The sequence below is a fragment of the Pristis pectinata genome, chromosome 30 (genome assembly GCF_009764475.1).
Source record: "Pristis pectinata isolate sPriPec2 chromosome 30, sPriPec2.1.pri, whole genome shotgun sequence".
In the NCBI taxonomy this organism is placed as follows: Eukaryota; Metazoa; Chordata; class Chondrichthyes; order Rhinopristiformes; family Pristidae; genus Pristis; species Pristis pectinata.
Window position 1 is genome coordinate 2064699 of NC_067434.1, and position 23204 is coordinate 2087902.

Here is a 23204-nt window from a genome sequence, read left to right on the forward strand (position 1 = left end):
GACATCACTCACCAGGGCCTTACCGCACACTGTGCAACTGCTGCCCGGGTTTACCTGACCAAAGTACAACAGCTCACACTTCTCCAGGTTAAATTCCATTTGTCACTCCCCAGTTCATCCAGATTCTGTTGTAACCTCAGTAACCTTCACTGCCCCCTGCACCACCAACGTTGGTGTCAGCTGCAAACTTACTACGTTGACAACGTTGTCATCCTAATCGTTAATGTAGATGACAAACAACAGTGGACCCAGTACTGATCCCTGTGACACACCACTGGTCCCAGGCCTCCAGTCTGAATAACAACCCTCCACTCCCACCCTCCATTTCCTCCCAGCCAGACAATTTTGTATCCAATTGGCCAGCTCACCTTGTCGTCCCGAAATCAATTTCCCTTTCCGTCCGCTGTAAATAACACAGTGCCATGAGGTCGATTTGAACAAATACCTTTATTAGCAGTGCATTGCTAGGAGAATTTTTTTAACAAAATAAACTTTATTCATAATAAAGGAAACTATATACAATAATAAAAACTGTTCAAACCTTTACATATGTGTACAGTTCAATTCTTAGTGTTACCTTTTTATATATATAAAAAAAACAGCACCGATGCCACACGTGTGGCTCCCTGGGGTGATACCCCAATCCCATATTTACAACATTTGAGCGGCTTCCTCGCCTGACCCTGCTCCTCCTTCTCCTGTGGCAGAAGAACCCTAAACTGTTGTCCTTCCCCACCGAGCCCTCGCGCTGGCTGCATCCAAATTCAGTGCGTCCCTCAGCACGTACTCCTGCAGCCTGGAATGTGCCAGTCGGCAGCTTTCCCCTACGGACATCTCGCAGTGCTGGGAGACCAACAATTTTCGGGCAGACCAAAGGGCGTCTTTCACCGAGTTGATGACCTTCCAGCAGCAATTGATGTCCGTCTCATTGTGTGTCCCCGTGAACAGCCCGTAGATCAGAGAATCCTCCATTCTGCTGCTGCTGGGGATGAAACGTGACAAGGACCCCTGCATCTTTCGCCACACCCTCCTTGCGAACCCACATCCCGCAAAGAGGTGGGCGACCGTCTCGCCCCCGGCGCAGTCCTCCCGGGGGCAGCGCGCGCTGGGGGTGATGTCCCAACCATGCAAGACGGATCTTACTGGGAGGGCCCCTCTCACCGCCAGCCAAGCGAGGTCTTAGTGCTTGTTGGTGAGTTCTGGCGATGAGGCATTCTGCCAGATGGTCTGGACGGTCTGCTCAGGGAACCACCCCACGGTGTCCATCGAGTCCTTCTCCTGCAGTGTCTGCAGGATGTTCCGTGCTGACCACTTCCTGATGGACTTATGGTCCAAGGGGTTGGTCCGGAAGAATTTTTCCACCAAGGACAGGTAGTGCAGCAACGTCCAGCTGACTGGGACGCCGTGTGGCCATGGGGCCAAGCCCATACTTCGCAACAGCTGGGACAGGTAGAACCTCGGTACGTAGTGACACTTGGTGCCCACGTACTTGGGTTCCACGCACAGCCTGATGCAGCCACAGATGAAGGTGGTCATCAGCATTAGGGCGACATTGGGGACACATTTATCCCCATTGTCCAGGGACTTGTGCATGGTGACCCGTTGGACCCGCTCCATCTTGGATCCCCGGACGAACCGGTAAACAGCGCAGGTGATTTCCAAGCCGGAGGAGCGAGGAACAGGCCACACCTGCGCCAAGTACAGCAGCCCTGAGAGCACCTCACACCTGATGACCAGGTTCTTCCCAGTTATCGATAGGGAGGGCTGTTCCCACAGTCCCAGTTTCTGCTTCACCTTCCAAATCCACTCCTGCCAATTTTTGTTGCATGCCCCGGCCTCTCCGAACCAGAACCCCAGCAGCTTTAGATAGTCAGGCCTGACGGTGAAGGGGACATTGGCTCGGTTGGGCCACTTGCCAAAGAGCATAGCCTCGCTCTTCGCGCGGTTGACTCTGGCCCCTGATGCCGACTCAAACCGGTCGTAGATGCTGATCAATCTGCTGACTGACCTCGGGTCCAAGCAGAAGACGGCGACGTCATCCATGTACAGGGAGGTTTTCACCTGGGTGCCCCCGCTGCCTGGCAACCCCTCTGATGCTCTCGTCCTTCCTGATGGATTCGAAAAAGGGTTCTATACAGCATACGAACAAGACAGGGGAGAGAGGGCAGCCCTGCCTGACTCCAGACTTGATGGGGAAGCTGTCTGTTTCCCACCCATTGATTTGGACTGCGCTACGGATGTCTGTGTAGAGCAGTTGGATCCAATTCCTGATTCCCTCCCCAAAGCCCATTTTGGAGAGCACGTCCAACATGTACGTGCGTGATATCCTGTCGAAGGCCTTCTCCTGGTCCAAGCTGAACAGGCAGGTGTCCACCCCTCTGTCCTGCACGTAGGCGATCGTACCTCTGAGCAGCACCAGGCTGTCAAAGATCTTCCTGCCAGGCACAGCACAGGTTTGGTCCGGGTGGATCACCTGTCCCAGAGCAGACTTGACCCTGTTGGCGATGGCCTTGGACGGGATCTTATAATCCACATTCAACAGTGAGATGGGTCTCCAATTCCTGATGTCCTCCCTCTCCCCCTTCTGCTTGTAGATGAGGGTAATGGTACCCTTCCTCATGGACTCTGACATGCTGCCAGCTCGACGCATAGCGTTGTACACTTCCAGCAGGTCGGGGCTCATCCAGTCCCACAGAGCAGAATACAACTCCGCCGGTAAGCCGTCGCTTCCGGGAGTTTTATTCGACTCAAAGGAACAGATGGAGCCAGTCAGCTCCTCCAGGGTCAGCGGTTGGTCCAGAATCTCCCGCTTGCTGTCCCCTAAGACCTACGTGATAGGAGAACTCTCCCCTGCACCCAGGGCCCACTTACTCCATGACTCCCTGGTCCCCACGCCCCTCTCCCTGACCCCGGGAACTCTCCCCTGCACCCACCGGAGGTGGGATACTTGTTATTCCGTCCCCTCCCTCCCCACCATCCAGGGACCTAAAGAGCACTTCCAGGTGAGGCAGAGATTCCCGTGCACCCCCTTCTGCTGCATTCGGTGCTCCCACTGTAGACCGGCGACTGATTCGCAGAGCAGCTGCGCTTTGTCTGCAGTGGTTGCCCCCAGCTCCCAGTGACAGACCACTTCACCTCCCCTTCCCATCGCCACACTGACCCGTCCTCCATCAGCCTTCTCCACTGCCTGGGTGAGGCCCAACACACACTGCAGGAACACCACGGCCCAATGGGATGGACAGTGAATATTCCAGTTTCAGATCATCCCCACCTCCAGTGCATGTCCCCCTACCCTTTCAATCCCCCTCCAGTCCTCCCCACCCCCGGTTCCATCCACCTGCCACCCACGCATTTCACACACCAGCTCCGCTCTGCTCCCCTTCCCTCCCCTGTCTGGTCCTGGCTCCGGTTCCATCTGCCCTTCACCTCTCCCCTCATGGTTCCCATTCTCGCCTTCCTTACCAGATTTCAGTACTGCGAGTCCATGTGTTCCTGCTGATCATCCTCTGGGCTGTCTCCACCTTCACCCTCCCCTCCCCACACCCAGCTCCATCTGTCTGCCTCCATCTGTCATCCAGCTGCCTCTGTCGCCCAACTCCCCACCTCCCCCTCCTCTACCTGATCCAACTGTCCGTCTCCCGTCAACTTCACCCCCAAAATCCACCAATCACCTCCGGATTCTGTTGCACCAGACCCTTTATCCTGGCTATCCTCCCTCGCCACTCAGTCTTGATGCAGTGTTTGGATTCGAAACGTAGATAATCCCTCTCTCTCCCAACCACCCTCAACTCCCCACCGCACCTTCCCCAACCCCCACAACCCCCGATGCTGCTCGATCCGCCGGGCTCCTCTTGCACATTGCTGCATCATATTGGGAAGGGCTGAGACGGGAATGAGCAGAGGTATCAATGTTTGGGATGGAGGAGTCTTACAGTAATCAGGAGTCCTCTGTGAGGAAGGTTGGTAATGAAAGTGCGGTCGGGATCTGGAGCCATTGCCGGACACGGTGGGGGAGACAGAAACCCCATCACGTTTAAACAGTCCCGGGATGTGTTCTGAAAAAAGTCGTGACCTGCAGGGCCACAGACCCGGTGCTGGAGGCTCAGTTTCCGCTGCTCGCTGCTCGGTAACAACACACCCGGGAAGACTGTAACCAGACCGGGGACTTCTCCTGGTTTATGGAGAGGGAGCAGCAGTGACCGTCAGCGGCAGTTCCTTCCCCCTCCGCCTCCCTCCCTCTGTCTGTCAGTGTCACAGGACACGGGGCAGTGGGAGCGGTCTCTGATTGGCGGCAGTGGATGTCTGCTATTGGTTCCTTCAGATATCCAATCAAAGGGTTAGAGCAAAATTATACATATTCATGTCCCAAACCGGCCAATGACAATCGTTGCTGTTCCCCATCGCTCATTAGCATAGAGCTGGGAGACTGCCTATTTAATCCTTGCTCCGAGCGGGTTCAGTTTATTTCGGGGAGTGAATTCGACTGAAGAAATGCCTGAGCCGACGAAAGTTTCCAAGAAGGGAGCCAAGAAAGCCTTGCCCAAACCTGCAGGCAAGAAGCGCAAGAGGGCGAGGAAGGAGAGTTATTCCATCTACATCTATAAAGTGATGAAGCAGGTTCACCCCGACACCGGCATCTCCTCCAAGGCCATGAGCATCATAAACTCATTCGTTAACGATATTTTCGAGCGCATCGCTGGTGAGGCTTCCCGCCTGGCCATTACAACAAGCGGTCGACAATCAGTTCCCGGGAGATCCAGACGGCCGTGCGCCTGCTGCTGCCCGGGGAGCTGGCCAAGCACGCCGTGTCGGAAGGGACCAAGGTGGTGACCAAGTACACCAGCTCCAAGTGAAGATCCATAGAGTGCTGGCAAACCAAACCGAAAACCCAACGGCTATTTTAAGAGCCACCCACAGTTTCCATGAAAGAGTTGTACTGATGTTTCGATACGGAATTGTATCAACTGCTTCGATATATTATTGCGGGAGATATCGCTCTTTTCTGATTATGTTGATCACAATTAACCCACGGCCTGGTAAAATTCTTGTGTCGCTGTTGTATTCCTGTTCCCTGCATTGACACAGAAACTTCACCCTCTCCTCCCCGTCAGTTTAGCCCGGTCTTCATACACTTTCCCCACTGAACTTTCCATTGAGAGCGGATTAACTTGAACAAGAATATTGTGTGTTTGCTGTTGTTCGTATTCTAATTGTGGAGTGAATGTCTTTTAGTGACTGCAGTTTCGTAAAGGCCTTAATCCTGACAATAAATTAAGTGTCCATTGCTGTCGTTTGTGGCTCTGTCTGACCACAATTTGTGAAGAGTGACCCGTCCTTAATCTGAGTTCACAAAGAACAAAAAGAAATTCCCAAAATAAATAATCGCAGAATTAAGTCACATTCTGTGTGGAGGGGAGAGTTCCCGGGGTCAGGGAGAGGTGCATGGGTACCAGGGAGTCATGGAGGGAGTGAGCCCTGTGGGTGCAGGGGTAAATTCCCGGGGTCAGGGAGAGGTGCGTGGGGACCAGGGAGTCACGGAGGGAGGGGTCTCTCCGAGTTTCGCTCGTCCCGGGCCGGACTGCAGTTCCCGGTGGGCCGTGTTCACAGGCTTCTGAGAAAGGGCAACTATGCTGAGCGGGTGGGTGCCGGAGCCCCGGTCTATCTGGCTGCTGTGCTCGAGTATCTGACGGCTGAAATCCTGGAGCTGGCCGGCAACGCGGCCCGGGACAACAAGAAGACCCGCATAATCCCCAGACACCTGCAGCTGGCCGTCCGCAACGACGAGGAGCTCAACAAGCTGCTGGGAGGGGTGATCATCGCTCAGGGCGGGGTGCTGCCCAATATCCAGGCCGTGCTGTTGCCCAAGAAAACCAGTAGCGCCACCAACCCCAAGAGCAAGTAAATCGGTGAAGCTTCAATCGAACCACCCATAGGCTCTTTTCTGAGCCACCCACAATGTCTGTGGAAGGGCTGAGCACCGGCTGGGGTGAGTGCGCGGGACTTCCGTTCGGTGTATCTGCCGCAGACACCCCACCCCACGTCTTGGTCTAAAGCGCTTTCTCTCCCCTGAAGCAAACCACCATTTATCTGCGCATAAAGCGGTCCCCCTCAGCCCGGAATCCCTCCCCGTCCCGAATCCCCACACTCTCCCGCATCGGCCATTTTACCGAAAATGAGGAAATTGTCCCTCACTCGCCCCTGTACTTCCTGGGGGAATGCGGGACGACGCTTATGATTGGTGGTGAAGCGTCTAATCTCATGGGTGAGAGAGATATCCTGATCAGAGAGCGGGCTCATTCACCAGTAAACAGGCGACAGCAGAAGCGCCGAAACTAACCGTCAGACCCCGAAATGATGTGAAATTTGAAAAGCCCGCCAAGAAAATAGTTTATATAAAACTCAAAAACACAAATACATTACAGATTTCTATGTGTGAACAGGATTCCGATTCAGTTGCAAAATAGACCAGATGTGAATTAGTTCCCATTTATGAGAGAATTTAATTTTAAAATTGTTTCAACTGCCGACCGACTGGAACAAATGCTGATTCACAATAGCCTGTTGTCGTCTTTGTGAGAAACGCATCAGGTTGTGGACGGGTCGCTATTCACAGACTGCAGTCAGAGCAGAGACTACAGCATTAGAAGTTGTTCTGTGAAAGGTCCGTGAACCTTTTGTTATCTCCAGTAGGAACAGGATTCAGGGCAGTTACACCACAGGGGACCTCAGGAATTGAAATATAACAACAGAAATCGTGCAACCATATTGTGCACATTAATCGCTCTCTGTGTAAAGATTTGTGAGTGCAGTATTTAAATATACAGACAAGCTGAAGGAGAAGGCGAGGGTAAAGATGCCATGTCAGTGCAGTGGGCTGGAATTCAACAACAGCATCAGGTTTGTACCGGGCCGTGGAACCTCAAATTTTGATCATCATGAACATACTTAGAATTACCTTACGAAGCAAACATGTCCCGTCACGAATGTGCTCAAACTCAGTTTTTGAAAATTTTAGCATAACTCTTTCTTAGAAGCCGTGGGTGGCTCTTAAAAGAGCCGTTGGGTTTTCGGATCGTTTTGTCAGCGCACTCTGTGGAGCTTCACTTGGAGCTGGTGTACTTAGTCACCGCCTTGGTCCCTTCCGACACGGCGTGCTTGGCCAGCTCCCCGGGCAGCAGCAGGCGCACGGCTGTCTGGATCTCCCGGGAACTGATGGTCGACCGCTTGTTGTAATGGGCCAGGCGGGAAGCCTCACTAGCGATGCGCTCGAAAATATCGTTCACGAACGAGTTCATGATGCTCATGGCCTTGGAAGAGATGCCGGTGTCAGGGTGAACCTGCTTCATCACTTTGTAAATATAGATAGCATAACTCTCCTTCCTCGCCCTCTTGCGCTTCTTGCCCGTCTTAGTTTGCGCTTTGGACACCGCTTTCTTGGCACCCTTCTTGGCAGCTTTCGGTGGATCAGGCATTGCTTCTATATCGGCTTCTCACCCAGAAATAAACCGAAACCGCTCGGAGCGCGGATTAAATAGGCAGTGCACCCGTCCTATGCTAATGAGGGATTGGGGAAGGCGAGGGTTGTCATTGGTCGGTTTGGACGAATGAAAATTAAACTTTCAACTAACCTTCTCATTGGACATATGAAGGGGACCAATCAAAGTCCCTGGCTTCCGCCAATCCCAGTCCACCCCCACTGCCCAGGGTCCGGGGACGCCGACAGGGCGGGGGAGGCGGAGGTGGGAGCTGCTGCCGGTGAGAATCATTGCTTCCCCCCTTGGAACAGAGGAGGCTGCAGATCTCAGATCTGACCGAGGGATTTACAACCGGGATGTGAAGCTGATCCAATGCTCATCCCCGCAAGGGAAGACTGAACCTACAGGGCCGTGGGCCGACGGAGGGAATGGATCTGAACAGCCGGTGTTGGCCCAGTGTGGGCTGAATGGCCTCACGCTGTGCCGGATATTCCAGGGAATGCTTTTATTCTTACCTGGTGTGTGGGTATCACTGGCAGGGTCGCCATTATTCCCCAATCTCCCGTCCCCTGGAGTGACTTTCCAGCCCAGTTCAGAGGGCAGGGAGGGGTCAGCCCCACTGCTGTGGGCCGGGAATCACACAGAGACCAGGCTGGGTGAGGACGGCAGATGTCCTCCCCTGGAGGGAGTCAGTGACTCTGACGGGCTTCCACCACAGGCCAGTTCGCATGGAATGCTGTCTCACTTATTTGACTGAATGTTTTGAAGAGGTAATTGGTGAGGGCAGTGTTGTACATGTTATTTATATGGACTTTAGTGAGGACCTTCCTTGGACACTGAGGGAAGTCAGGAAATACTGTTGGGACCGTTACAAAGATATATGAATGTGAGGTACCGGAGGACTGGAGGGTGCCTCATGTTGTGTCTTTATTTAAGAAGGGCTGCCACGACAAGCCAGGGAACTTCAGCCAGTGAGCCTGACATCTGTGGAGGGAACGTCAGTGAAGGGGACTCTGAGAGACAGGATCTCACTGTAGTTGGAAAGGCGAAGACACATTGGGGACAGTCAGCATGGCTTTGTGCATGGGGAATGATGGCTCATGTATTTTATTGCGTTGTTTGAAGAGGTGAGCAAAGGATCTTATGAAGGCAGGACTGTAGACATTGTCTCAAAGGACTTCAGCAAGGCCTTTTTGACAAGGTCCCACATGGTTGGATACATAACTGGATTGGAAACAGTCAGAGGGTGGCAGTGAAAGGTTGTTTCTGAGATGGGAGCCCTGTGACCAGTGGTGTGCACAGGGGTTGGTGATGGGTCCCCTGCTGATTGCCATCTTTGTTAACAGTTTGGAAGAGAACATAGATGGAGGGTCAGTAAGTTTGCAGGTGTCACCAACATCAAGGCTATAATGGACGGTGAATAAGGTTATCCATCATTGCTGCAGGATCTGGATCAACTGGGAAAATCGGCCAAGGAACAGCAGATGGAATTTAACTCGGACAAGTGCAAAGTGTTCGGTCAGTGAAACCAGGTCAGGACTTGCACAGTGAACGGCAGGGCCCTGGAGAATGTTGTCGGACCGAGACCTTCTGGGTACAAGTACATTGTTACCTGAAAGTGGCAGCACAAGTGGACAGGGTGAAGGCAGCGTTTGGCGTGCATGTTTTTATCACTGAGTAGAGGAGTCCATCATGTGATATCATTGTACAACAGCAACAGTTAAAAGACAGTTGGATAAGTACACGGACAGGAGGGGTTCAGAGGGATGTGGGCCCAACATTGTCAAATGGGATTAGCTCAGATGGGCACCTTGATTGGCACACACGAGTTGGGCCAAAGGCCTGTGTCCGTGCTGTGTTACTCTGTGACTCGATAACTGGACAGGTCCAAGTTGAGCTTATAGTCACGTGCACAAGTACATGTGCGCACAGATGCAGTGAAACACTTCCCTGCAGCAGTATCACACAGACACAGCATCAGATATGCAGCATTCTCAAGAAAAACATCAATTAACTAACAATTATACACAACGTTTATAAGAAAGGACACAATTCAAACAAAAATGTTCACTTCAGTGCAAAGTGGTGATAGTGTTGCTGTACTGCAGTGACTGGGGCTGTGCCGGTGAGCGCACTGTGTGCAGCTCTGGTCGTCCAGCTACAGGAAGGATGTCAGTAAGCTGGACGGGTGCAGGAAAGATTCACAAAGATGTCAACCGGTCTGAGATGTGGCACTTTTCCCCATGGAGCACAAGAGGCTGAGGGCTGACTGTGTAGATGTTTATCATATCATGAGTCTCCCCAGGGCAGGGCAGTCTAACACTGGAGAGCAGAGGTTTAAAGTGAGGGGGGATGATTTAAATGGGTCCCGAGAAGCAGATTTTCCCATTTGGAGGGTGGTGGGAAGACAGAACGAGCTGCCAGAGGAAGTGGCAGAGGTGGGGACTATTACATTATTTAAAATACATTTGGACAGGTCCATGGGTAGGAAAGGTTTCTAGGGATATGGGCCAATGGCGGGCAAATGGGACCAGCTCAGGGATACAACATGGTCAGCATGGACGAGTTGTGCCAAAGGGCCTGTTTCCCTGCTGTATAACTCTCTGACTGTGACAGTTCAGCCATGGGAGGTTGGCTCAGGAAGTTGCAGCCCATGGGATCAGAGGCATGTCGGCAAATTGGGTCTAAAATTAGCTTGGAAATGGGAGGCAGAGGGTGGTGGTGGAGGGTTGTTTTTTGCAGTGGAAGTCTGGGACCAGTGGTGTACCGCAGGGATTGGTGCTGGTATCACTGATGTCTGTGATACACACCAAGGAACAACTTGGCTGTGAATGTAGGAGGTGTCATCAGTCAGTCTGTGGATGACACAAACATCTGTGGTGATGTCAACAGCGAGGAGGATGGTCTCAGACCACAATATGAGATTCAGCAGCTGGAACATCAGGCTGAGGAACGGCAGATGGAATTTAATCCTGACACGTGTGGGGTGATGTACTGTGGAAGGTTAGGTAGGGATGGACATACCAAGTAAATGGTGGGGCCCCAGGGAGTGTCAGGGAACAGAGGGACCACAGATCCCTGAAAGTGGCAGCACAGGTAGGTCGGGACTGGGGGCGGGGGGGTGGCGAGGGAGGTACATGGGATGTTTGCCTTCATCAGCTGCTGCAGAGACCAGAAGCGCAGGGACAGCTGGTAACCGCTTTATGCACCACCGGAAAGGGGACAGCTGGAGCATGGGGTGTGGTTCTGGTCACCGCACAGAGGGAAGCGACTGCACTGGAGGACGTGCAGGGGAGAGTCACCAGGAGGTTGCCCAGATTGGAGCAGTTCATTTGCAGGTAGAGAACAGACACACTGGGTTTGTTTCTCTGCAGGGAAGAAGGCTGAGGGGCGATCTGACTGAGGGACACAACAGTAGGAGTGGGTTACATGAGGTAAACAGGAAGAATCTTCCCCCCCCCCCACCCCACTGATGTGGGTGTGTAAAAGCAGAGGGCAGAGGTAAGTGTGAGAGGCGGAAGGTTCAGAGGGGACCTGAGGGGGAATTCCCTCACACAGAGTTGGGATGTGGAACGTGATGCCTGAGGAGGCGGTGGAGGCGGGTGTGGGGGGAGCAGGTGATGGGACTGATGGGATTAATAAAATAGAAGCTGGCACAGAGACGATGGGTCAAATGGCCTTTTCCTGCGCTTCCTTTACAGTTCAGGCCTTTGTCCTCACAGTGCAGTGCTCCGTGTTGTAAAGGTCCGTGTGCTTACAGTGCGCAGTCCTTTCCAACAGCTGGCACTGTGCTGTAAGGACACAGTCCTTTCCAACAGCTGGCACTGTACTGTAAGGGCACAGACAGTTGGTATTGTACTGTAATACTCACAGGTAAGTCTGCATGTGGTGAGTATTTCAAGCATTTTTTTAGTTTTACTTTAATCACACCAGTAGCCAGACACCCTCTGAACTACCAGTGGGACACACTTGTTGTTTACACATTGACAGATAATCGATACTGCATTGTGTGACCGTCAGGCTTGTGGGGCTTGCTGACCTACTCCTGCTACTTGTTTTCTTGTGTAATGTGTGGATCTGGGTCTTTACAACAGGGAGTGTTGCACAGAGGACACAGACCTTTACAGCATGGGTCACAGCACTGTGAGGCACAGTGCAGGACACATCAGCAGTGGATTTTATGGACACAGGCACTTATAATCACAGAGCAGACACAAGTGTCACCATCAGACCAGTGTGGTGTGAGGACACAGAATGATACAACACCCAGAACTGTACTGCAGGGATTCAGAGTGTACAAACCACAGCCCTGCACCTTAAGGGCACAGTCACATAAACCCCCCACACTGCACTGTACAGAAACAGTCCACAGTGGACTACAAGGACAATGAACTTCACCATAAGAACACAGAGCTATAAAACTCTCAGCACTCTGCAGTGAGCACGCAGAACCTGTACACACCCAGCACTGTACCCCACCGTTCAACACCAGGTCTGCCCCAGCGCTTCAGGGACAGATCTGTACAACCCTGACACTGGACATTCTCAATGGGGAGGGGGAGCAGCCAGATGTCGTTGTACACATTGGAACCAACAACATGGGGAGAAAAAGGGATGAGGTCCTGCAGAGTAAATATGGGGCTTTAGGCAGAAGGTTCAACATCAGGAGCTCACAGGCTGTAATCCTCGGATCACTGCCGGTGCCCCGTGCTGGCGAGGGGAGGAATAGGAGGACAGGGCAGGTGAATGTGTGGCTGAGGAACTGGTGCAGGAGGGAAGGAGTCAGCTTCTTGGACCATTGTGATCTCTCCTGGGGCAGAGGTGACCTGTACAAGAGGGGTGGGTTGCACCTGAACTGGAGGGGAACCAATATACTGGTGAGGAGATGTGATGATGCTGCCAGGGAGGGTTTAAACTACTCTGGCAGTGGGGTGGGACCCAAACAAGTCATGTGGCAGGTGGGGAAGTTGTGGCAAATATAAATGTTAAAGTGAGCAGGTTCAGTAGCCTGGACATACAGGGGCGAGGCAGGGAGTAAGGAAGGTAGATTAAATTGCGTCTACTTTAATGCAGGAAGCCTGCCAGGTGAACTCGGGGCACGGATCTGTGCATGGGACTGGGGTATTATATCCATAACAGAAAGATGGCTGAGGGAGGGGCAGGACTGGCAGCTCAATGTTCCAGGTATGGATGCTACAGGTGTGACAGACGTCGAGGGAAGGGGGGAGGGGGAGGTCTGCCTTTGATTGGGGAGAACATCACGGTGGAACCTGGAGAGGATATTTTTGGGTGATCGTCCAGTGAGGCTACATGGATGGAACTTGGAAGTAAAATGGGAATGATCACTTTGATGGTATTGTATTATAAACACACCTCCCCCCACCACCCCCCCAGATAGTCAGCGGGAGCTAGAGGAACAAATACGTAGGGAGATCACAGTTAACTGTAAGAATAATAGCTTGTAACAGTAGGTGGTTTCAACTTCCCTCATACTGACTGGGACTGCCATCGTGAAGAGGGCTTGGGTGGGGTGGCATTTGTTAAATGTCTCCAGGAAAGTTTGCTCCAACAGTGCGCAGATGGCCCTACTAAAAGGGGGCAACACTGGACTTCCTGTTGTGAAATGAGGCTGGGAATTGACTGAACTGTCAGTGGGGGAGCACTGTGGGACCAATGAACATAATTCTGTTTGTTTTCAAACAGTTATGGGAAAAGAGGTAAAATTGGGGTAAGGCAAATTTTAAAGCATTAGCCAGGAAGTTGCAAAGGTAGGTTGAGAGAGGCTGCTTGCAAATAAACAGATATCTGGCAAGCGGGAGTGAGAGGGAGAATTCAGGGACAGCATGTTGCTGTCAGAGTGAAGGGCAAGGCAGGCAGGATTAGGAGACCCTGGTTGATGAGGGATATTCAGGCACTGGCCAGGTAAAAGGAGGTAGACGTCAAGTGCAGGAAGCTGGCATCAAGCGAATACTTTGTGAATTATAAGAGATGCAAGAGCACACTGGAGAGGGCAAAAAAGAGGGCATGAGATGGATTTGGCAGAAGGTAAAGGGGAAGCTTATGAGAATCTGCATGTGTGTTAAGAGAAAAGGGGTAACCGGGGAGAGAATAGGTCCCTGTAGGGATCAATGTATGTGGAGACACAGGTGATGCGTTCAATGAAGATTTGTGAGCTGTATTTACTGTGAAGTTCATGGAAGCTAAGGAGTTAATGAAAATAAATAATGATAGTTTGGAACATTCCCACATTGCAAAGGTGGAGATGAAAGCATATTAAGGCATGAGGCATATGTCCACATTACATCCTACCCCTCCTCTTTTACATCCCTCAAATCTCCTGTGAACCTTCTACACCCCAGGGTGGTGTAGACCAGGGTGCAGAAGGCTCACGTGATAGGGAGGAAGGCGGTTGTAATTGTACCCTCCTCTACAGTTTCCTCTGGCAGTTCATTCCATAAACCCACCACCCTATATGTGAAAAAGTTGGCATAAGGCATAATATAAGGGAGATTAAGGTGGATAAATTCACAGGGCCAGATCAAGTGTATCCTAGGACAATGTGGTAAACTTGGGAGAAATTGCAGAGGCCTGAACAAAGATATTGCAGCATCTTTAGCCACGGGTGAGGTACCGGTGCATGGGCACTGCTCATGTTGTGTGGTTATTAAAGGGCTGCAAGGACAAGCCAGGGAACTACAGACCTGTGAGCCTGACAGCAGTGGCTACAACATTAGCTTTGTGAAAGGAGACAGCCAGAGGTAGTGGGGGGTTGTTATTCAGATTGGAGACCTGTGACCAGTTGTGTTCACAGGGATCGGTGCTGGGTGCACTGTTGTTTGTCATCTATATTAATGATTTGGATGATAACTTTGTTAACATGGTCAGTAAGTTTGCAGGTGACACCAAAATCAGTGGTTCAGTCCAAGATTGTAATGGGATCGAGATGAACTGGGGAAGTGGGCCAAGGAACTGCTGATGGAATTTAACTCAGACAAGTGTGAGGTGTTGCATTTTGAGAAGTTAAACCAGGGCAGGACCTCACAGTAAATGGCAGGGCCCTGGGGAGTGTTGTGGTCCAGAGAGACCAAGGAATACAGGTACATTGTTCCTTTAAACTGGTGACACAGGTAGACAGAATGGTGAAAGTGGCATTTGGCACACTAGCCTTCATCGGTGAGGGCACCGAGTACAGGAGTTGGGATGTCGTGTTACACCTGTACAAGTTATTGGTGAGACCACACTGTACTTGCAGTTCTGGTTGCCTAGCTATAAGAAGGATGTCACTAAGCTGGTGCTCCTGTTTCCTCCCACATTCCAAAGACATAAGGATTAGGAAGTTGTGGGTGTGCTATGTTGACGTCGGAAGCGTGGCGACACTTGCGCACTGCCCCCAAAACACTCTACAAAAAAGATGCATTTCTTTGATGTACATGTGACTAATACAGATATCTTATCGTATCATCATAGCGAACGTGATGGCGATTGTGATCCTGTCCCGGAAAAAAGTGCGGTCTCTCCAGGTGTGTCTCTCACTACCTCGTGACCATGGCAGCAGCAGATCTGTTTGGTCATAACCAATAACGTGATACTGACTCATATCAATGATTTATATTTATGTGTTCAGGACCTCACTCATATCTTATGATTCCACATGCAGATGATGTTAGTGATTCTTAAGGGACCCTGTTCACTCCTACAGTTTAACTGTTGTGGTGGAAATGTGTGTCTGGGTCTTAGGCTCAGTGTGGGACTGAATGTCTCTGCTGTCTGACACTGTGGAACTGATGAGCTTACAGTGTCTCTGTGCTCTGTAACGTACCTTCTGTGTGAGAGATGGAGCGGCTGCCCTGTTCCTTGTGCCTCGCGAGGAGGGAACATCAGAGTTGATTGATGTCTCTCCCTGTGGGAAGGAGAAGGAAACGGGATCAGTGAGGGAGAGGTCAAAGGCAGATGGCTGTGTGAAGCGGCCGCTGCAGCCAGTGCCAGTGTGTGAGGCCACTGCAGGGCTGCAGCTCTCAGTTTCTGCCGACCGGCAGAGGGCGGCAGCTCCACAACAAGTGAGGGACACACACCGCCACATCACGGCACGGATCCGGGAATGCGACTGCCCATGGAGCAGGGAGATTTACACAACTCGCATTTCCACTCACCTCTCCCGTGGGACTCGCCGCTCAACTGGAGCCAAACCGCTGCTGTTTAAACTGTGTCCCCCACACTTGTCACCAGGAGCCTACAACTGATGGTCTTTGTAAGACTGCCCCCACCCCGAGTGTCCGGCTCTGTGTCCACTGCTCACTGTCCATTAACAACACACACGGGGAGACTGGAACCAAACCGGGGACTTTCCCTCCTGGTCTGGGGAGAGGAAGCAGCAGTGACCATCCCCTGCAGCTCCCCTCACTCCGCCTCCTCCGCCCGGCCCACCCCCAGCCCGGGAACATCCGCTCCCTCCCCACTCACTTCATGCTCCGGGCCCAGTCATTGCTCCACTCCGCCTCATCCGCCCCAGCCGCCGCCTCCACTGCCCCGGGTCCGGACTCCATGCCGATCCCTGAGCCCATCTGCGGAACGACTCCCAGAGCGATGTGCTGCTGGAAGGAGGCTGCTGTCAGCGCCCTGCCCCCGGGCCCGGGAGCTCTCCATTCCCGCCTGCTTTAAACCCGCTCCCGCCGCTCGCTGAGCGAATGGTGCTCACAGGCGGAGCTGCAGCACACGGCGCATGTGCACTGCCGCCCGCTGTCAATCAGGGCCGGGGCGGAGCTACATGGCGCATGCGCTCATGTCCGTCTGACGTCACAGAGCGAAGCGCAGACGGACCTTTCCCCAGTTCACTTTGATCATAGTGTGAGCGAAGGGTCCGGGGCTGGGAGAGGGACAGGGCGGCTTTACACCCGGGACCCTCCGCCGTAAAACATGTCCACTTGGGATCGTTCTCTGCAAAATGCTTTGGCTGTTCCTGAGGCGGAACACAAAGTCCTTCTCGGGAGACCCTCCCGCCCCGGGCTCACTGCAGACCGGCCTGTTCCACATTCCGGATATAATATGAACTGATCACTGCGACACCAAACTCTTTGTTGCTTTTACATTTTATTATTCAAAAATTCCGTTGTATTTCCAGTTAACTTTGAATGTAGGAAAACCGCCTTCACGTTGGGGAAATGAACGGCGGTCTCCCGCGTGACAGGCGGGTATACCAACCACGATACTAACGAGGAACCGCCAGGAGTATGTGATCTATCATGCCGATGTTAGTGGACCGGAGGGTCCACAGGATTATCCCCGTGTTTGTTCGTTGTCTGTTAGCCGGCATCTTTCATACATCCACCTCACTGTGAGACTGGAGGCGTCTCAGGATTTTCCGCGATTCAGTCACTGATTGTTTTCAAGGACTGGCCGGAGGTGGGACTCCCATTAGGGTCTGCGTGTGGTTGCAAAGGACATTTCTAATTGTGATTTATTTTTCCTAGTTGTGTGATGATTGAGACAGGAAATCATTTGTAGCCAATCGACTATCTCAGGAATCGACTCTAACTTTAGTCCGATCCTGGGTGAATAATCACTGGGTGTTGTTTGACTCCGGTCTGCTGCAGGGTGGCGACATCAACTGGACGGAGCAGAGTGAGGAATGACCCGTCCCAATGCAGATCGGGGACTGGTGATCGAGTCACAGAATCAAACAGCACTGGAAACGGTTCAGTACCCGCATCTCCTACAGCATCACGGAGCGATGGTTGTATAGTGGTGAGCATAGCTGCCTTCCAAGCAGTTGACCCGGGTTCGATGCCCGGCCATCGCAGGTTGTCGATTTTTAATCTCCGCAGAACACGAGGGGCCGAGCGGTCTGCTGCTGCTAACCCGCGTGCGGCTTCCTGGATTCATTGAGTTCGATCAGTGAGTGTAAGGGAGATCCCATCGCTGTTTCATTAATTATTGTTCACTGTGGGCAGGTCAGCGGACCAGGGAAGGAATTCCCGTCCCTCCCCTTTGCCCAGGTAATCGATGAACGGATCAGTGCAGCTTCCTGCCTTCACTCTGTCCCAGATTCCTACAACAGAGGACACATCCCAGCATGTCCCAGGTGACGTGTTCACAGCGAGTGACGTCAGTGTGTTCACCCCCGCTCTCTGTCTGTCTTCACCCTGTGGGATCTCTCCCTTCACTCTCCCTCCGTTCCCAGAGGAACTTTAACCCGCTCTTCCCCACCCACAGATGTAATATAGAGTCACAGGGTCATGCAGCACAGAAACAGGCCTTTCGGCCGATCATGTCCATGCTCACCATCAAATACCAATCTAGAAAAATCTCACCTACCAGCACTTAGTCTGTTGCCTTCAGTGCCTTGGCGATTCCAGGGTTTATCTGGATAGTTGTCAAACACCGTGAGAGTCCCTGCCTCCAGCAACCACTCAGCGGGTGGGCTCCAGATCCTAACCAACCACGTCGTGAGAAAGTTCTTCGTCTGGTGCCCTCCGGTTGCAGACACGTCACGTACGGGGAACCGTTTCCCACTCTCTCCGCCCCTAATAGTATGAGATAACTCTCCAAGGTCCCCGTCACCCTCCTCCGCTCCATGGAAAAACACCCCCAGTCTAACTGAAGCGCTCCACCTCAGACAACACCCTGGTGATAATCCCCCGCACCCCCTCCTGTCCATTTAGGGCCTCCGTCACTCCCTCTGTTCAATGGGAATGTCCCATTTTTTATGGCTGACCAGCCCGGATCTCTTTGTTTTGTTTCCCTTCTTTTGTGTCTGTGTGTAAGAAATTTGGATTCTCTCTTTCTTGGCAAATTGCTGTTTCCGACGAGATAAATAGCAGAGAGCGGTTTCCATCCATGGACCTCTGGGTCATGGGCCCTGCATGCTGCCGCTGCGTGACTCTGCTGTTGGGTAAACACTGTGTTATGTGGCTGCGCCGTGAATGTTCCGCCTTCCCTGCCATCGTTTGTATGTGTCGTTTCTTTTCCCTCGCTGACTTTCTTTCCTGACATTTCCCTTCTGTCTCTCTTCCCCTGTCTCTCTGTCTTCCTTTCCCTGTTCCTGACTCCCTGCCCCATCCGGTCACTATCCCTGTGCTGTCTGTGCTCTCTCCCGGTCGGATACCTCGTTCCCGACATTTCAGCAATGACTGTGTTTGACATTATTTCATTGACCCTGTTACTGCGGCCCTGCAGTCGGACATTCTGTTTATCTTCCCCTGTGTGTGTTCCATGTTCCGGATATAACGGTCGGCGAATTAACGACGGCTCTAATTCCCAGAGCAACGCGGGCGGACCGGGCAGTGACAGGTGGGGAGTAGCGGGGTGCCGTAGTGTCCAGTGTACTGATCTGGCAGGGGAGTGACGGGGATGGGGCTGAGGCTTTCCCACTGCACTCCGGGTGTGCTGACGCCTGCCATGTCCCAAATGTGGGACACTCGACTGTAAGATGTGTGGTGGTGGGGACTGTGTTCGCCCTCTCCCTGATCTTCATTCGGCTTGTTCTGTCCGTTGTCACCTGTGGTAACGGAGACATTCAACGTTCAGAACGGGACTGATGCTGCCGCCTGTCGCGTCAATTCTATCGCCTCCGCCTCTCCGAATAATACCTGCACAATCTGTTGTCCGCTCAGACCCCAGACCTGCGCTCTGCCCCGCCGAGGCTTTGCACGTGATCCAGCAAGGGCGAGTTACTGACTCTCCCACATGGCACGGTTCAGTAACAGGCCGGCGGGTTGTTATCCCGCCCGTGCCCGAGCCAGGCGCTTCACTCCGGCACAAAGCGACCGTTCTTCATTCTCGGGGATACTTACCCCTTACCCCGTGTCTTTGCCAGTAAGGCTCAGATCCCGAAACTGAATAAAAGGATGGTACTGACCAAAGAGGGGGATATCTGGGAGATGGCCGAAAGATTGGTAGTGAATTATCCCTGTTAGATGTCACTTTCCCAGCTCTCTGGGGCTCGGGGCAGCATCGCGTTTCTCCAGGAGCAATTTCCGCGCATTGTTCAAAATTCAATATCACCAACGTGGAGATGCCGGGGATTGAACGCGGGACCTCATATATGCAAAGCATGCGCTCTCCCGCTGAGCTACATCCCCGATACAATGGAGCAGTTTTTGACAGACAAGCGACTGGGGATGCTGGAATCTGGAGCAGCGAACAACCTGCTGGAGGAACTTAGCGGTCGAGCAGCATCTGTGGGAGGAAAGGAATTGTCGCCGTATTAGGTCGAAACCCTGCATCAGGACTGACGTGGGGACTTGATATAGAGATTTGACTGGAATCGACAATTCCTTTCCCACACAGGCGCTGCTCGACCCGCTGAGTTCCTGCAGCAGATGGTTTGTCGTGGTAGCTTAGGAGCAAGATTCTCACCACACCCACCCCCCGCGGCGGCCCCCGGGTTTCTCCCGTTGGGCATCAATCATTGCCATTGAAACATAACTGATAGCAGCTGGCTCAGGCCGTTCGGCCCCTCGTGTCTGCTCCCCGTTCAGTAAATTCATGGTTGGTCATCCAAATTCATTTCTCTGTTCCATCTTTCAACCTCTCTCTGGATAACGTCAGATATTATTCAGAGTCGCAATGAATGATCAAAGCCCAGACAACAAACTAATGAAGCGCAACATTAGACCCAATAAGTTCCAGGGACATTGTTTTACGGAACTCTCACATCCCGGTGAAATGGAAGCGAAACATCCGGACTCCAGACGTGACACCCCGCAGGAAGCTCCCACTGAGCCCAGTGAGGCAGCAGCAGGGAGCGGCCGCCTCCGGACAACGCAGTTTTACTCAGCTGACAATGACACGCTCAGCAAAAGCTGCCGGCTCACCAGCGTCCCTGGGTGGGCTGGAATCACCAACCTACTGGTTAACAGCGGAACGCACTGACCGATTGCGCCACAGACACTCTGAAGGAAGCGGGAATAAATGGGCCGATCCCGGGTTGGGAGGCGGTGACCAGGAACCGGTGCTGGGACCCGGCTTTTCACAACCTGCATCGATGATTTGAATCATGTGTCACCGACAATATGAACAGCATCTGCGGAGAGAGAAACAGAGGTAACGCTGATGCTGAGCGACCTGCTGAGCGTTTCAGCATTTTATGCTCTTGCTTCAGATTTCCAGCATCTGCAGTTTGTTTGACTTTCACGGACAATATATCCCGGTTTGCTGATGACACAAAACTGGGTGTCAGTGCGGGTTGTGGAGAGGATACGGAGAGGCGTCAGGGGGATATCGACAGGCGAAGGGAATGGGCGACAGTACGGCGGATGGGAAGTAATGTGAGGTTCTTCAGAAACAGGATTTTATTTAATGGTGCGCTATCGAATGGTGTTGGTGTCCTGAAGATCCCGGGTGTCCTTGTACACAAAACACTGGTCATTAACATGCAGGGTCGGTGAGCAAGCAGGAATGCAAACGGTACGTCTGTCTTTATTGCAGAGAATTTTGGTATCGGAGCAAACACGTCTCACTGGAATTATACAGGTCCCCCGTGAGACGGGACCGTAATATTGGGACATACGAATCAGGAGCAGGAGTAGGCCACTCAGCCCATCTGAACAGCTCCTCCATTCCTTGAGACCACGACTGATCTCACTAGATCCCCGCCTCCGCCGGTGACGACTCACACTTTGCTGATTAACTATTTATTCACCTTTGCCTTTAAAATACTGACAGACTCTGCTTCCAGCGCCCTATGAGGAAGGGAGTTCCAAAGACTCCCGGCCTCCTGTGTACAGGTGCGGCCCCTACCTGAGGAAGGACACCCATGTGACTGAGGGAGTGCAGCAATGGTTTACCGGGTCTGTCCTGTGAGGAGAGGTTTAGCAAGGTGGGCCGACACTCTCTGGGGTTGTGAGCGAGAGGTGATCTCACTGCTCCTCACACACTCTGGACCCACAGGTTCGGGATCGGAGCCAATGAGTGAAACTTGCAGATCAGTAATGAGGCCATTTGAGAGTTTCCAGTCGGGAATTAGCGGGATGCAGCAGTTGGAAAGATGTGCGGTACCGGTCCTGATCAATACAGAGATCCATCTCCATGTCAAGAAATACCAGCAACTCAATGTCTCTAAGTCCTTGTATAAAGCAACACGGACAGACCGTTTCCCGCTCAGGAGAAAACGGCTCAACACCTCCTCGTGGTTGCAGACACTAATATCTTTACTGCACTTTATTCATAATTTGTGTTTTTTTGGTTATGAATTCGTTATCAATACATTCAGTAATGTTACCGTATTTTTTTTACAACCATAACACCATTGCCACTCATGTAGCCCCCTGAGGTGATTCAACATTTCATTGTTATCAAACCAACCGTCTGCAAAGGGGTGGGTGACCATTCTTCCCCACTGGAGCCGGCCCGAGGACAGCGTGCGTTGGGGATGATCTTTCCTCTCTATAGGACGGACTTGACTGTGCGGACCCCTCTCACCGTGAGGTCTCGGAGCGTGTTGGTGAATTCTGGCAAAGAGCCATTTTGCCAGATGTTTTGGGCAGTTTGCTCAGGGAACCACCAGATAATATTCATCGAGTCCCTTGCGGGACGTTCCGTGCTGACCACTGCCTCATGGACATGCTCAGAGGTGTTTGCTTGGAAAAACATTGGCACAAAGGACAGGCAGTGTGGCAACGTCCAGCTGACTGGGACGTTGTACGTATCCCAGGGTCAGTAGATACTTCGCACGTAGTGACACGGTGCCATGGACTTCGGGTCCACACACAGCCTGATGCAGTCGTGCACGAAGGTTGTCATCAGGATGAGGGCAGCCTTGGGTACACTTTTGCCCTCATTGTCCTTGGACTTCTGCATACTGACCCGTCGGACTCGCTCAGTCTTGGACTCCCAGATTAACGGGACGAGAGACCTGGTGATTACCGAAGTGGAGGAGCGGGGCTAAGGGCCCACCCCTTCGCCAAACACAGCAGCAAATAGATCCAGGGACGACTTTCAGCACTCAAGGTGTATTTAAATAATTAGGTTTACGTGGAAGATAAATGAAACACGATCTCTAAGTGCAATATTTCTCTTTTTCCCCCCAAAATAAAGATAGATCCAGGGACGACTTTCACCACTCAAGGTGTATTTAAATAATTAGGTTTACGTGGAAGATAAATGAAACACGATCTCTAAGTGCAATATTTCTCTTTTTTCCCCAAAATAAAGATCAACCACTCAGACAGCATTTCCTCCCTCCGCTACTCCCGCACTGGGAGAAGGGAACGGTCATCAATACCCGCAAGCCGTTGCGTAAAACAAAGCTTGCGGATCGCTTCGCGCTCAGGAGAAAACGCCACTGCTCGTCATCGTGGTTGCAAGACCGGACTTTTTAAGCACACGATTTCTCTAGTCACAGACTATAGAAATGATCCTTAAAAGTATAGTCTTAATCCGCAATTAGGGCTGCACAGCTCTCCATCCACAACAAAACACCTTAAACATACGCTGGGCCGCGACTCGTTCCTCGGCTATTCACAGAGCCAAAAAAGGAATGGAATATGAAATTATAATAATCACCTTTCATCTTTTCTGAACGAGTTAATAGGGAGAAAATCGTAATTTCTTTTGTGTAAAATTACCCAGAATGCACGAATATTTGCATAAATTGGCAACCAGCTTTAAGCACCGATCTGCTCCTCGATCAGGAAGTATCACAGTAAATTCCCGGAAATAAATATCTTTCAACAGACAGGAAAAGCAAGAGACGCGCGTTCTCTCATTTCATCACGTACAGACAGTGAAATA

The 23204-nt window shown here is 52.0% G+C and overlaps 2 protein-coding genes, 2 non-coding genes and 2 pseudogenes across 4 annotated transcripts; 4 read left to right on the forward strand and 2 right to left on the reverse strand.

Annotated features, from left to right (window-relative positions):
• The first annotated feature begins 4491 nt into the window (after positions 1-4491).
• On the forward strand, positions 4492-5445 carry LOC127584765 (histone H2B 1/2-like; annotated as a pseudogene).
• On the forward strand, positions 5009-6271 carry LOC127584554 (histone H2A, sperm-like). The gene is made up of 2 exons (XM_052041327.1): positions 5009-5036; positions 5346-6271. The coding sequence occupies exons 1-2, from the start codon at positions 5009-5011 to the stop codon at positions 5900-5902; spliced, it is 585 nt and encodes a 194-aa protein (XP_051897287.1). The 3' UTR covers positions 5903-6271.
• A 234-nt stretch (positions 6272-6505) lies between these two features.
• On the reverse strand, positions 6506-7477 carry LOC127584764 (histone H2B type 3-B). The gene has a single exon (XM_052041696.1). The coding sequence runs from the start codon at positions 7470-7472 to the stop codon at positions 7101-7103; it is 372 nt and encodes a 123-aa protein (XP_051897656.1). The 5' UTR covers positions 7473-7477; the 3' UTR covers positions 6506-7100.
• A 9722-nt stretch (positions 7478-17199) lies between these two features.
• Positions 17200-17271, forward strand: trnag-ucc (transfer RNA glycine (anticodon UCC)). The gene has a single exon. It is a non-coding gene; the product is annotated as a tRNA-Gly (tRNA).
• A 1522-nt stretch (positions 17272-18793) lies between these two features.
• LOC127584797 (uncharacterized) lies at positions 18794-18937 on the forward strand (annotated as a pseudogene).
• A 3692-nt stretch (positions 18938-22629) lies between these two features.
• LOC127584791 (small nucleolar RNA U3) lies at positions 22630-22847 on the reverse strand. Its single transcript, XR_007958435.1, has one exon. It is a non-coding gene; the product is annotated as a small nucleolar RNA U3 (small nucleolar RNA).
• Between the last annotated feature and the right edge of the window lie 357 nt (positions 22848-23204).

Coding starts and splice junctions, on each gene's coding strand:
- LOC127584554 (XM_052041327.1), top strand. CDS start 5,009: ATGTTGATCACAATTAACCCACGGCCTG. Junction 5,037..5,345: donor CACAATTAACCCACGGCCTG/GTAAAATTCTTG, acceptor CCTTAATCTGAG/TTCACAAAGAACAAAAAGAA.
- LOC127584764 (XM_052041696.1), bottom strand. CDS start 7,472: ATGCCTGATCCACCGAAAGCTGCCAAGAAGGGTGCCAAGAAAGCGGTG.